The following is a 14033-nucleotide window of genomic DNA, read 5'->3' on the forward strand; positions in this document are numbered from 1 at the left end:
TATCATTAAAAGATGCAGATTTTATGGATAACATCAGCTAAATAAATGTTAAGAGATGATGCACAGGGAAGATCTAAATGACATACTCCTCACGTCCTCTCTCCTCGTCTCCTTCTCAAAACCCATTGGAGGAGAAGGTCAGAGGGGCGGGCCTCTTGCTTGGAGACGAGGAGAGAGGACTCGAGGAGGATGCAATTGAGATTTTCCCTCTGACTCATAGGACTCTGACTAAGAACAGACACACTTTATTGACCAAAACAATGGTCAGTAAACCACATAGACCAGACCCCGCTGCTATCGCACTGGTGCCTACAAGAGAGCCACCCCCTTACACGCATTCTTAATTTATCCACCATCTTTAACCGTACAGTAGATGGCGACAAACAGGGACACAAAAAAAGAAAACGTCTAATAACGAGAAAAAGCAACATCTCGCGATACTACCGGGTTTGTTTGAAACATGGCTTCCTCAATGAAGAAGGCTGCTCACGATATTGAAACGCGAAAACGGACAGATGATGTTGTCTTGTCGGGCGGTATCGACTTCAACGCCCTGTTGTTGTCGCAGCCCGTGCTCGATGGACTGGCGGCTTCTGGATTCAAGAAACCGTCTCCAATCCAGCTCAAAGCCATTCCGTTGGGGCGATGCGGGCTCGGTATGATCTTGTCGTCAGCGTCTACAGTAGTTAACGTTACGTCTTAGCTAGTTAGCAATTGTATGTCTTAACCACCTAACTTCCTGTATTCTAGTCAGTTTCTAGTCTGTTTAGATTCATTTGAAATTATGCCGCGTTGATAACCAAGTGCACTTTATATATTCACTTTATATATTATCTACCTCACTTGCTTTGGCAATGTTAACACATGTTTCCCATGCCAATAAAGCCCCGTGAATTGAATTGGTGGAAATTACTAGTTGGGAAGTCATAAATACTCGTTTGATGGATTCACGTGCTTTGAACTCGTTGAGAAACGCCGATTTGCCAACAAGCTGCGTCAACCATAAATTAAAAGTTCAGTTATCATGCTTGTAAACAAATTATAGTGTTCTCAAAAAAAACACACAAAAAAAATAATATATATATATATATATATATTTGTAAAGTTTTGTTACATTTAATAACCAAAGACGGTGGATAAATGAAGATAGTTCACTCAGGCCTTTTATCATTGTCTCCCATAGACACCAATGCAATAGCAGCAGGGTCTGGTCTACTTAGTTAATTGACTTAAATTACAGTGGTGGGACCAAGTCATTGTTTTACAAGTCACAAGTAAGTCTCAAGTCTTAGCACTCAAGTCCCAAGTCAAAACAGGCAAGTCTGAGTCAAGTCAAGACCTTCAAGTCTCAAGTCCTAAACTTTGAGTTTCGAGTCCTAAACAAGTCATAACGTGCTCCACCAAATGTAATACCATTTCATATTTTTAACAAGAGTAATAGTTTGTATATTACATTTATGCAAATCATGAATGCTTTTAAAAATATCTATATATTTATTACTTTACTTTCCAAATAAATGTTATATTTCCATGGAAATACATGCGTAGCCATGAGAAAGACCCCCCCCCCCACCCTCCCATAGTGATCGACTGTCGAGGATCCCTATGGGGTGCAATTGGACCATGTTGAGTTGTACACAATCGCCCAACCTTAACACACACACACTCTCTGTGTGGTTACAGTAGGCTAATGTATGTCAATGGTTTTAGGAGCAGAAATAACATCAGGCAGGATTTAGGCTACCAACTGCCTAGCCAGTTGTAGCTCAATCTTGTGCAATGATCACATTCCCGCACTGACTGACTGGGTGGAGGCTTGTGATTTAACGTTATATTAGCCTACATGATACACTAGTAAAAAATATATATTTAGCTGTCGGCTATATAAGCCACAACTTAACGTTCTTTGTGCTGCTTCAAATGTCGAACAAATTTGGAAATTGTTTGTGCCTCAGTCTGTCATTTTCTTCCTGCATGTTTTGCAAGTTGCCATCTGTTTTTTGTTGATACAGCGTCGTTTTTATATTAGAAAATAATAATTTTGGGTGTCATCTTTCCAAGGGCTCCGTCTGAATTCACCCGCCGACGTTCCTCTGCACTGCCATGTGCAACTGTTTCTCAAACTGTAATCTGTTAAATGAAGAGTTGATGTGCTGGACACTTATTCTTTTTTAATAGCCTCATTTCTAATATTTGGGCTTGGGGAGGGTATCAAGTCAGGTCGAGTCATAAGGCTCCAGTCCATGTCAAGTCTCGAGTCATTGGTGTCAAAGTCTAGTTGCAAGTCATCATATTTGTGACTCGATTCCAAACCTCTGTTAAATTGAACCAGAAAAAAACAGCAAGCGTGGTGTCTCACTTCCTCTTCAAAGTCTGCCCACAATATTGAAACGTGAAAACGGACTGATGTTGTCTTGTCGGGCAGTATTGATTTAGCCTTAAAGGCTATTAGGTGACGTCAGGCTCACGTGCATGGCTCTCAGGTGTTTGTCACCTGATGCATGCGTATATGTGCAAGTGTTTCCATAATATTTACAGATGGCTATTTAGGACAGGAAGCTGGCAACCTACATGCCTCATGTCTGTGTGCTGTATTTCAGATCTGATAGTGCAGGCCAAGTCTGGCACAGGGAAGACCTGTGTGTTCTCTGCCATCGCCCTGGACTCTCTGGTAATGGAGAACACTACGACACAGGTGACTCAACTCACTCAATTTATCATAACAGAGACATGCATTCATTTCACATGTCAAGGTTGAATGTCATCTATGACATCTGTTTGCTTGACTCTATATTTGGACAGATTACAGGCAAATCTTTGACATAGGATGGACATTGTGTATTGACCAAGATGTCCCTTCCTGTGACAGGTGCTGGTGCTAGCCCCGACCCGTGAGATAGCAGTGCAGATCCACTCTGTGGTGATGGCTATAGGCAGTGCCATGGAGGGCCTGCAGTGTCATGTCTTCATTGGGGGGACGCCCGTCAGCCAGGACAAGATCAGTCTCAAGAAGTGCCACATCGCTGTGGGATCACCAGGTCAGTGACTGTAGGCAAACCTATACAGTTCCTTTGTCATATAGGTTAATAACCATGGCAACAGTATCATCCGTAGCAAACAGGGGCATAAGTCTAATTGTATATGGATGTGTTCTTCCCTGGTCAGGACGTATCAAGCAGCTGATTGAGCTGGGTTTTTTGGTTACCGCCAGCATCCGTCTGTTTGTGCTGGACGAGGCTGACAAACTACTGGAGGAAGGCAGCTTCCAGGACCAGATCAAGTGAGAGACACACACGGGTCTTCGATCAACTCCACCTGACGGACTCTGTCTCAGCGATCCTATTAAATTACTAGAGTGGCTAAACCTTTAAAGAGCCTAAATGGACTGAAAATGGCAGCGATTGTGGTCAGGGAGACATCCAAACCAGTCTAACTGGAATTAATGACAAAGGCATAGATTATGCATTTCCTGTTTTTACTCATGCAGGATAAAAAGTAAGGCATGTAAATATCAGAAATGATGTAATAGAATTGTCAGCCTAAAATACTGTCATCAGTCTTTCCCATATTCATTTAGCAGTGGCCTTGATATATATATATATATATATATATATATATAAATATATATATATAAATATATAAATAATCATCATCATTTTCAGGATGCTGAAATGTTTTCAGTGTAAACTTAAATGACTAAAGACAGATATAATGTATGTAGAAAAGTTAAACGAGCGATAAATATATTATTTTAAAGAAATGAGCTTTTAAACAAGCAACATTTTGTGTCTGTGGCCAAAAGGCAGGCCTTTAAAATGTTTGTTTGGAGACTGGGCTATTGGCCATGCCCCACCCTTACCAAAATGGTTGACATTTTATACAATCATAAGAAGGTTCATGTCCATTATATTATTCCTAATTCTATCTCTAGTTGGATATTCTCCTCTCTACCAGTCAACAAACAGATGTTAGCCCTGTCTGCCACCTACCCAGAATCCCTTGCCCAGCACCTGGCCCACTACATGAGAGAGCCCACCTTTGTCAGACTTAACCCCTCCGACCCCGGACTCATAGGTCAGTATCACAGCTCAACCAGTAACATCCAGGTACAACAGGCATCATCTCCCAGACAGACACAGAGATATTCCATGATTTTGGGTCATGATTAGCATGAAGATTGTGCTGTGTTTTATTTCACTGAGATGTGTATTCTGCCCCCCTCAGGTTTGAAGCAGTACTACAGGCTGGTGCGCTCCCATGCCATGCCCCATAAGGTGTTTGAGGAGAAGGTTCTGCTCCTGCTGGAGCTGTTCAGTAAAGTTCCCTTCAATCAAGCTCTGGTGTTCTCCAACCTGCACACCAGGTAGGATCCTCAGCTGTAGGGTTACTGTAACATCAACGAGCTATCTGAATAACTGTCTACAGTCATTTGTTTTGCAGTGTAGTCTCCCTATTAGTAGTTTGTTTCATTTTTCTTTTTGGTCAATGATTTCTTATGGTTTTCATCCCTACAGGGCTCAGCATTTAGCAGACATTCTGTCCTCGAAGGGCCTTCCTGCTGTCTGTATCTCAGGTGAGAGTGGGCCAGGGCCAGCAAGGAGCACTATACTAGAGTACATTACTCTTTACTACACTGCTCAAAAAAATAAAGGGAACACTTAAACAACACAATGTAACTCCAAGTCAATCACACTTCTGTGAAATCAAACTGTCCACTTAGGAAGCAACACTGATTGACAATAAATTTCACATGCTGTTGTGCAAATGGAATAGACAACAGGTGGAAATTATAGGCAATTAGCAAGACACCCCCAATAAAGGAGTGGTTCTGCAGGTGGTGACCACAGACCACTTCTCAGTTCCTATGCTTCCTGGCTGATGTTTTGGTCACTTTTGAATGCTGGCGGTGCTTTCACTCTAGTGGTAGCATGAGACGGCGTCTATAACCCACACAAGTGGCTCAGGTAGTGCAGCTCATCCAGGATGGCACATCAATGCGAGCTGTGGCAAGGAGGTTTGCTGTGTCTGTCAGCGTAGTGTCCAGAGCATGGAGGCGCTACCAGGAGACAGGCCAGTACATCAGGAGACGTGGAGGAGGCCATAGAAGGGCAGCAGGATCGCTACCTCCACATTTGTGCAAGGAGGAGCAGGAGGAGCACTGCCAGAGCCCTGCCAGAGCCCTGACCTCCAGCAGGCCACAAATGTGCATGTCTGCTCAAACGGTCAGAAACAGACTCCATGAGGGTGGTATGAGGGCCCGACGTCCACAGGTGGGGGTTGTGCTTACAGCCCAACAACATGCAGGACGTTTGGCATTTGCCAGAGAACTCCAAGATTGGCAAATTCGCCACTGGCGCCCTGTACTCTTCACAGATGAAAGCAAGTTCACACTGAGCACATGTGACAGTCTGGAGATGCCTTGGAGAACGTTTTGCTGCCGGCAACATCCTCCAGCATGACCGTTTTGGAGGTGGGTCAGTCGTGGTGTGGCTTTTCTTTGGTGGGCCGCACAGCCCTCCATTGTGCTCGCCAGAGGTAGCCTGACTGCCATTAGGTACCGAGATGAGATCCTCAGACCCCTTGTGAGACCATATGCTGGTGTGGTTGGCCCTGGGTTCCTCCTAATGCAAGTCAATACTAGACCTCATGTGGCTGGAGTGTGTCAGCAGTTCCTGCAAGAGGAAGGCATTGATGCTATGGACTGGCCCGCCCGTTCCCCAGACCTGAATCCAATTGAGCACATCTGGGACATCATGTCTCGCTCCATCCACCAACGCCACGTTGCACCACAGACTGTCCAGGAGTTGGCGGATGCTTTAGTCCAGGTCTAGGAGGAGATCCCTCAGGAGACCATCCGCCACCTCATCAGGAGCATGCCCAGGCATTGTAGGGAGGTCATACAGGCACGTGGAGGCCACACACACTACTGAGCCTCATTTTGACTTGTTTTAAGGACATTACATCAAAGTTGGATCAGCTTGTAGTGTGGATTTACACTTTAATTTTGAGTGTGACTCCAAATCCAATCAATGGGTTGATAAATTTGATTTCCATTGATAATTTTGTGTGATTTTGTTGTCATCACATTCAACTATGTAAAGAAAAAAATATTTAATAAGAATATTTCATTCATTCAGATCTAGGATGGGTTATTTTAGTGTTCCTTTTTTGAGCAGTGTATATTCTACTGTTACTACTACTATTCTACTGCCATAATAAAACTGAATCAGATGTGTTGTGGTGTACAATGCTGTGTTGTGGTGTACAATGCTGTGTTGTGGTGTACAATGCTGTGTTGTGGTGTACAATGCTGTGTTGTGGTGTACAATGCTGGGTTGTGGTGTACAATGCTGGGTTGTGGTGTACAATGCTGGGTTGTGGTGTACAATGCTGGGTTGTGGTGTACAATGCTGGGTTGTGGTGTACAATGCTGGGTTGTGGTGTACAATGCTGGGTTGTGGTGTACAATGCTGGGTTGTGGTGTACAATGCTGGGTTGTGTGTGTGTATAGGTAGTCTGAGTCAGGACCAGCGAATGGAGGCCATGTCTAAACTGAAGCAGTACCAGTGTAGAGTACTCATCTCTACTGACCTGGTGAGTGTTTCAGCAACATGACCTCACACCTACCTCATCTCCACAATAACCTCACAAAGGGCTCTCCTATCCTCACAAATGTCCTTAAGAACAGAACATTTCTGTACCACTTGCTAAAAGCAGCCTCCCCCTTTCCCAGACCTCCAGAGGTATAGATGCTGAGAAGGTGAATCTGGTGATCAACCTGGATGTTCCTCAGGACTGGGAGACCTACATGCACCGTATAGGACGAGCTGGACGCTTTGGTGAGTTCTGCCTGTCAACACAGCCATTATACCGCCATCACAGGGCTAGGATGTCAGTCTGGTCCTAATGTCTGTCTTACACTGCTAGTAGAGACTAGCTTGTAGACCTCGGTCTATAGATTGGTCCCAAGGTCAACAGGTTGGCTAATCACTCAGCCGTGTGTGTGTGTGGAGGTGATAGACAGAACCCTCTAGGCGACTACAAACTGGGTCGTCATGACAAACTCAGGCTGGCAGGAGTGGCATCCTTCTGTTGTCAGAACTTTGCTTTACCTCTCCCTCTTTTTCACACACACACACAGACACAGACACAGACAGACGCACAGACGCACACACCTGCTAGCTGTTGTTTATGGGTCCTCATAAGGAGTGTTTTCTCTTTTGTCCCAGGTACACACGGGCTGGCAGTGACCTACTGTTGCCATGGCGAGGAGGAGAACAAGATGATGGCCATCGCTCAGAAGTGCAACCTAATTCTTTGCGCTCTACCAGGTAAGATCTGAATGTCCTTGTGACCTTTTGCTTTCAGTCATAGATCAGATTGTGGATTTTTTTTCTCATCTTTTTGCAAATGGAGCATTAGTGTGGTTTTGCTGTGTTATTGTGATGGATCTCCTAACCCCATCATCACTCCTCCAGACCCCATAGAGCCAGGGCTGATGCAGGAGCCTTGTGACTGGGATATCACTGTGGAGGCCCTGACACCAGGGACTAATTCCCAGGTGTTCCCCAAGACAGAGCGAAGGAGACGGGCTAAGACCGAATCCCCAGCCCCTAAACCCATCCGGGATCAGAACCCCAGCCCTGTCCACCCAGAGAGCACTGAACCCAGCCGACCATGTAAGAGCCAGCACACAGCCAGTCCTGTGGCTAAGGCTGGTCCGAAGCTCAAAAATTCATCCCCTGCCCTGGATGTCCTCCTACCCCCTCCCAAGGCTTCAGTAGTCCCTGGGGCCTCCCTAGCTCTCTCCCGTAAAGAGCAACAGGATGCCCTGCCAAAGATCCCTCCACTCAGCGCCTTCAAGAGTCAAAGATCAGGGATCATGACCTTCCAGGAGGCAGAGCTGGACTTCCAGAGCTTCATCAGGGAGGGGCTGGGAAGGACAGTGGAGGTCATCCGACAGTTCAGAGGTCACGGAGACGACGGTGAGGGATTTAACAGTCAGCACGGCTACGAGGAGTCTCATACACTCCAGGATGACGATGTGCCACTCACACACACACACATGACACGGAACGGAGAGCGTCCACCAACACCCACACAGCTTCCTCTAAAGACTAACTCTGACCCGTCACCTTTGGAGTCAACTTCTGATGGGTCCAGCTCTGACTGTGACATGGAGGAAGACCGGCAGGCTGACGAGTCAACGCAGAGCTCCACAGATCAGACCAGAGGAGCTGAACACAAACCAATCATTCCGATTCAAACTCAATCTGCACAGCAATCCACAGTCATGGATGGGGCAAGGAAACCAAAGTTTACGCCACCTAGAAGCCAACCCAACTCACCGTCTGTACCCCATCCTAGCCGCCACAGATCCCCCAGACCAGAGGGGAGAGCTGTGAGTACAAACCCCGGGGAGGGGGAACCTTTGTTGTGGAAGGCAAAGGACAGAGAGGCTACAGCACAGCAGTGGAGTAGGGAGACTGCTAAGAAAGTCAAAGGGGAAAAGAGAGATATTTTAGAGGAGAGGAAGGTGCCTGAGAATCGAGGGAGTGAGAGGAAGAGGGACAGAGTGAGTGAGGTAGAGGAGGAGGAGGATGGTGAGGGCTATGAGGGCTACTGGAGGGCCTACTACAGAGCTTGGGAGGATTACTACGCCTCCATGCCCCCCTCTCACCACCCGGGTTACCATGGCTACCACAGTATGGCGTCCAGCTGGATGGCTGCCTACCGTATGAACTCTGTGTACATGGAGGAACTGTTAAAACACTAACACAGGGCTTCACACGTAGACCAGAGAAACTGAGTTAAACTTCTGCCAAAGACATGAGCTATTCTTTCCACTCAATGTCTGCTGTTCTCAGTGAAACAAACAAAGTTAAAGATGATTAAAACATTAAAGATCTCTTTGTAGAAGCAGCAAACGGTGAACAAACATGAATAATTTCTTCAGTTAGTTTAAGGAAATCACTGATTTCCACGTAACAATATTATTTTGCTGTACACGTTTTGGTCTTTCATTTTGAATGTGAAATAGTGGACTTTCGCTAATATTATTGCATGGTAAATGAATGACTACTACGTGCATTATTATTATTATGCCTACTTTGTGTACATACTTTTATAATAAAGATCCTTTTGTTCAATATGCCTCCTTTCAGACCTTATTTGATGCCCCTTGTCATTCCGTATAATAATATATATCTTTTTTTGCTCCATCTTATTCCAGAAACACAGAGAAGAACATGGGCCAATTCTGATTATACATTTATTTATTTTTAAATTAAAAAAAATATTTTGTCCAATCAGCTCTGAAAAAGATCTGATGTGATTGGACAAAAGACCAATTATTGGTGGAAAAAAAGATCAGATTTGGGCTACCTGTGTAAATGCAGCCATGATGGTATTCTTGGAAAGTGCTCAGTCGTCAACCTCAGAATAACACAGGCTAGAACAGCAAGGTCACACGGATCTAACCTGAATACTCCAATCAGCCAGCAAAGCCCTGCTCATCAAATCAGGCTTGGAACAGTCTCCCTCAATATGCCACTCAATCACAGAACACACTTTAAATTATGACCAATTCACCCCATTGACATGTGTCATAGGCTAGCAAGGATGCTGCTATCAAAAGTATTCCGTTTGCTCTGTGCTGCCTGGTGAGAGGAGAAAAGGCTTGGAGCATGGCTGTGTCTGCAGGCTTGGGAGGCATTTTACGTTTTGATTTAACTGCAAAGATATGAGTAAACTAAATGTGGTACTGTTGACCGTCAATGGAAGGAGTTGAAATATCACCTGGCTTATTTTAGGTCACATCCAAGCAGATGGGTAAAATGAAATGCTCTCTGGACACCCGCTCTTGCTGCTGTCTGTGCTACTGGAGGGGAGGCAAGAGGAGGTGCCGTAGTCGATCCTGCTTTGCTCCCTGCAGCAGTTCACCTATGCCCTCTGCAGTTGCCTTCAACTGCTCACCCTGGTCAGCGACCGCATATAACGGTTTCAGGCCACGCTTTTCCGTTTCACAACAAGAAGACAAAGGCCAAGATTCCGGTTTGGATCCTCGCCATCTGGGCTTTCAGGTTACTTATAGCTATCCTTTCGCTGGCTCTGTCCAGACGTTATCTGTTTTACATGATGTGCCGTCGTCACGTAGGCAAACACGTGACGTTTGGCGCATATATTTTGGTATTATATATAGTCAGGTAACAAAGTATCAGACCGCGGGATTCAGCTGAGGCCCTCTGTGTCGAGGCACATCTGGAGTTGGCAGAACTCTGTTGTTTCAGCACCGCGGATAGCACCGGGGCAAACTGTCAAATACTTACTAGCGGCTGTAGCGTTGCTGATTCTGCAACTCCCACGGTGCACGGTGATCACAGTGTCTGAGACCAGCACCCCTGCAGCGGAGAAAGCTCAGGAGAGAGTGAGGTCTGTGTGTCTCCTCACCCCCACCGCTAGAGAGAGTGGACAGAAGAGGACAGAGGGGAAACTGGCCAAGCGCTTTGGGTACATCATCATCACCTTCACTCTCTTCTGGATGCCCATGGTTGTGATTCTGCTAATACACGCCATCGTGACGAGGGGCAGAGACTCAGTGAGTAGGCTATATCATGAAATGATCAGAAAAAGAGTCTTTACAGCTTTCATATTCATTTACAATTTTTACAGTGTTTAATTTTGTAGGCTACTCTTTCATTCCCTCTTCTCTCCCGTCTTCTTTCCCTCTGTCCCTCCCTCTCCCCTGTTTTCCTCTTTGCCCCTGCCGCTGCACCCCCCCTACCCTGTTTTCCTCTTTGCCCCTGCCGCTGCACCCCCCCTCCCCTGTTTTCCTCTTTGCCCCTGCCACTGCACCCCCTCCCCTGTTTTCCTCTTTGCCCCTGCCGCTGCACCCTCCCCTGTTTTCCTCTTTGCCCCTGCCGCTGCACCCCCTCCCCTGTTTCCTCTCTGCCCCTGCCATCCCCTCCATCTCCCCTGTTTTTTTCCTCTCTGCAATCCCTGCCATCCCCTCAATCTCCATCCCTGTTTTCCTCTCTGCCCCTGCCATCCCCTCCATCTCCCCTGTTTTCCTCTCTGCCCCTGCCATCCCCTCCATCTCCCCTGTTTTCCTCTCTGCCCCTGCCATCCCCTCCATCTCCCCTGTTTTCCTCTCTGCCCCTGCCATCCCCTCCATCTCCCCTGTTTTCCTCTCTGCCCCTGCCATCCCCTCCATCTCCCGTTTTCCTCCTGCCCCTGCCATCCCCTCCATCTCCCCTGTTTTCCTCTCTGCCCCTGCCATCCCCTCCATCTCCCTGTTTTCCTCTCTGCCCCTGCCATCCCCTCCATCTCCCCTGTTTTCCTCTCTGCCCCTGCCCCTGCCACCCCCCCCCTCTCCCCTTTTCTCCAGCAGAGCTGGGTCTTGAAGGAGCTGGAGACCTCAGCCATGATCCTGACCTGTGTCCCTGTAGCTGTGGTCCCCCTCATCTACACCATGGTCACCAGACAGTTCCGCTCTGAGTTCAGCAAAATGCTCTCCTCACTCCTCTGCAGGGGATGAGGAATCAATCCAGACCCAGGAGGACTGAGAACTGGGACCACTGGACAGAAGTCAAGGCTGGTCTGCGAAGGATTCAATTGTAGTGCCCTGTCAGCACAATATCATTTCATACAATTGAGAATTCTATCATCATGTGTAAATAACCTAATAACATCTCACTTTTGAGGTTTTTACCTGAGTTTATTCAGGTAAATATTAAAACATGCTAGCCAGGCTGGTAGCCTTTTTATCACATGTATAGATGTATTGAATTGAATTGAATAGACAGTAGCTAATGGGATTGTACAGTAGGTGCCGTAACGATGCCTTAATGAGGGCTATGACTGTTTAGCGTCTGTACTTACTGTCATCAGCATGTGTGAAATTGCAATTAGTGAAGGAAGAAAAGCTACTTACAACTGTAACACACACACACACACACACACACACACACACACACACACACACACACACACACACACACACACACACACACACACACACACACACACACACACACACACACACACACACACACACACACACACACACACACTACATCCCACCACCCCCAATGTCTGTTAGTGGATGACATAAGAGACAGAGTCAGAGGTGGTTTCGGCAGATATAGATGTTTTTATCAGGCGTTTTCACAGTCGGGACACAAGACAAGGTCATAAATAATAACCAACGACTGACAGGATACGCACAGCATTAGTGTCAACAACGACAGGAGTCAGGGGAAAGCAAAGAGTGATGGAGAGACTGGGCCGAAGGAAAGACAAATTGGCTAAGGGAAAATAAAACAAAAAAGAAGAGCGAGAAGTGACACAATAACAGACCTTAGTGTTCATCATTAGGGGAAAGATAACAATGATTTGACACTTTTTAGGGGAGTTATTGTGTGTTTGATCACTGCCCCCCCTACAGTGTCATGGTAGGATAGACTGCAAAGTCAGCCTTTTCATTTGATTTAAGTCATGGTATGCAGGACTTGTGATAACACTTTTCTATTTCAACCCAATAACGTGAACCTACTGCTGCTGTCTCCGCTTTTCTGTCAATCTAATTCAAATAGTGTTACAACCAGGCCTGGAAACTGTGAGTAAGATGTAATTCACTTCGGAAAAGTGCCTGCCTGGCTGTGCTTGTTTCTCTGTTTGCTCTGTGACAGAGAGCGTCTGACTGTGTATTACACGTACACTAATAGCCCATGTCGGATTTCCCCTCGACCAGGCCCACAAATTGGGGAAAACCAATATTATTTCCTATTGACCCCAATTGTAAAATTGGCAACCTCGTTGTTAAATATTTGTTATACAGAAATAACAAAACATGCTCAAAATGTACATGTAGTCAGGTCAAAAATCCCAATCTACGGTTCGCAATGCTCCCACATAAGGAAAGAGCCTGCGAGAAGAGCCCTATGGCTTCAGGCTATTCGGTGTGGGATATTTGGGGACGCGGAGTCCAAGTAGGCTATGTATGGAAAACATTTAATCACAGGTAAGACATTTAACTTGTTTAGTACCATTCATTTGTAACTCCACTAACTGCTTGTAGCTGTATAGTCTGTTTGTTTGTGTTGTTGGTCTTGGCTAGTTTAATGTTCCGGTCAGTAGATAGCTAGCACTCACTCACTCAAGTGGCTGCTAGCATCGTCATGAAAAGGGGCATGAGGGAAGCCCTACAATATGTTTTTCTAAGTAGAGAGAACGCTAGGGAGCAGGCCATGTTGGAAAGTGATCTTTAGACATGTTGTACTTCTCTTAAATGCACTTTTGTAATTGACTAAAACAAGCAGACAACATGAAAATTGCGTTTGAAAAAGGTCAAGTTTTTGTTGTGAGCCAATGGAGTAACTTACAGTGCATTCGGAAAGTATTCAGACGAATAAGGTGAACCTTTTGCCCCACTTGAGACCTGAGGTCCTCAGTGCTCTGGAGCAGGTTATCATCAAGGATCTCTCTGTACTTTGCTCCGTTTATCTTTCCCTCGATCCTGACTAGTCTTCCATGCCCTGCTGCTGAAAAACATCAACATAGCATGATGCTGCCACCACCATGCTTCATTGTAGGGATGGTGCCAGGTTTCCTCCAGATGTGACGCTTGGCATTCAGGCCAAAGATTTCAATCTTGGTTTCATCAGACCATAGAATCTTGTTTCTCATGGTCTGAGAGTCCTTTAGGTGCTTTTGGCACCAAACGGGCTTAAGTGCCTTTTACTGAGGAGTGACTTCCGTCTGGCCACTCTACCATAAGGGCCTGATTGATTGAGAGATGGTTGTCCTTCTGGATGGTTCTCCCATCTCCACAGAGAACTATTTAGCTCTGTCAGGGTGACCATTGGGTTCTTGTTCACCTCCATGACCAACGCCCTTCTCCCCCGATTGCTCAGTTTTGCCGGGTGGCCAGCTCTAGGAAGAGTCTTGGAGGTTCCAAACGTATTCTATTTAAGAATGATGGTCACTGTGTTCTTGGGGATCTTCAATGCTGCAGACATTTTTTTGGTACTCTT

The 14033-nt window shown here is 46.0% G+C and overlaps 1 protein-coding gene across 1 annotated transcript; it reads left to right on the plus strand.

Moving 5' to 3' along the window:
- The first annotated feature begins 425 nt into the window (after nt 1–425).
- On the plus strand, nt 426–9151 carry ddx20 (DEAD (Asp-Glu-Ala-Asp) box polypeptide 20). The gene is made up of 11 exons (XM_046364944.1): nt 426–656; nt 2601–2695; nt 2870–3038; nt 3166–3280; nt 3932–4074; nt 4225–4363; nt 4515–4573; nt 6512–6594; nt 6734–6839; nt 7230–7331; nt 7479–9151. Exons 1-11 carry the CDS (start codon nt 461–463, stop codon nt 8774–8776), a joined length of 2505 nt encoding a protein of 834 aa, XP_046220900.1. The 5' UTR covers nt 426–460; the 3' UTR covers nt 8777–9151.
- The last annotated feature ends 4882 nt before the right edge of the window (nt 9152–14033 follow it).

Source organism: Oncorhynchus gorbuscha, linkage group LG10 (genome assembly GCF_021184085.1).
Source record: "Oncorhynchus gorbuscha isolate QuinsamMale2020 ecotype Even-year linkage group LG10, OgorEven_v1.0, whole genome shotgun sequence".
In the NCBI taxonomy this organism is placed as follows: Eukaryota; Metazoa; Chordata; class Actinopteri; order Salmoniformes; family Salmonidae; genus Oncorhynchus; species Oncorhynchus gorbuscha.

What these genes read in the sequence shown, in the direction of transcription:
- ddx20 (XM_046364944.1), top strand. Translation starts at nt 461, where the DNA reads ATGGCTTCCTCAATGAAGAAGGCTGCTCACGATATTGAAACGCGAAAA. An exon ending in TTCTCCAACCTGCACACCAG is followed by an intron (nt 4,364 to 4,514) that starts GTAGGATCCTCA and finishes TCATCCCTACAG; the next exon opens with GGCTCAGCATTTAGCAGACA. An exon ending in AGGACGAGCTGGACGCTTTG is followed by an intron (nt 6,840 to 7,229) that starts GTGAGTTCTGCC and finishes CTTTTGTCCCAG; the next exon opens with GTACACACGGGCTGGCAGTG.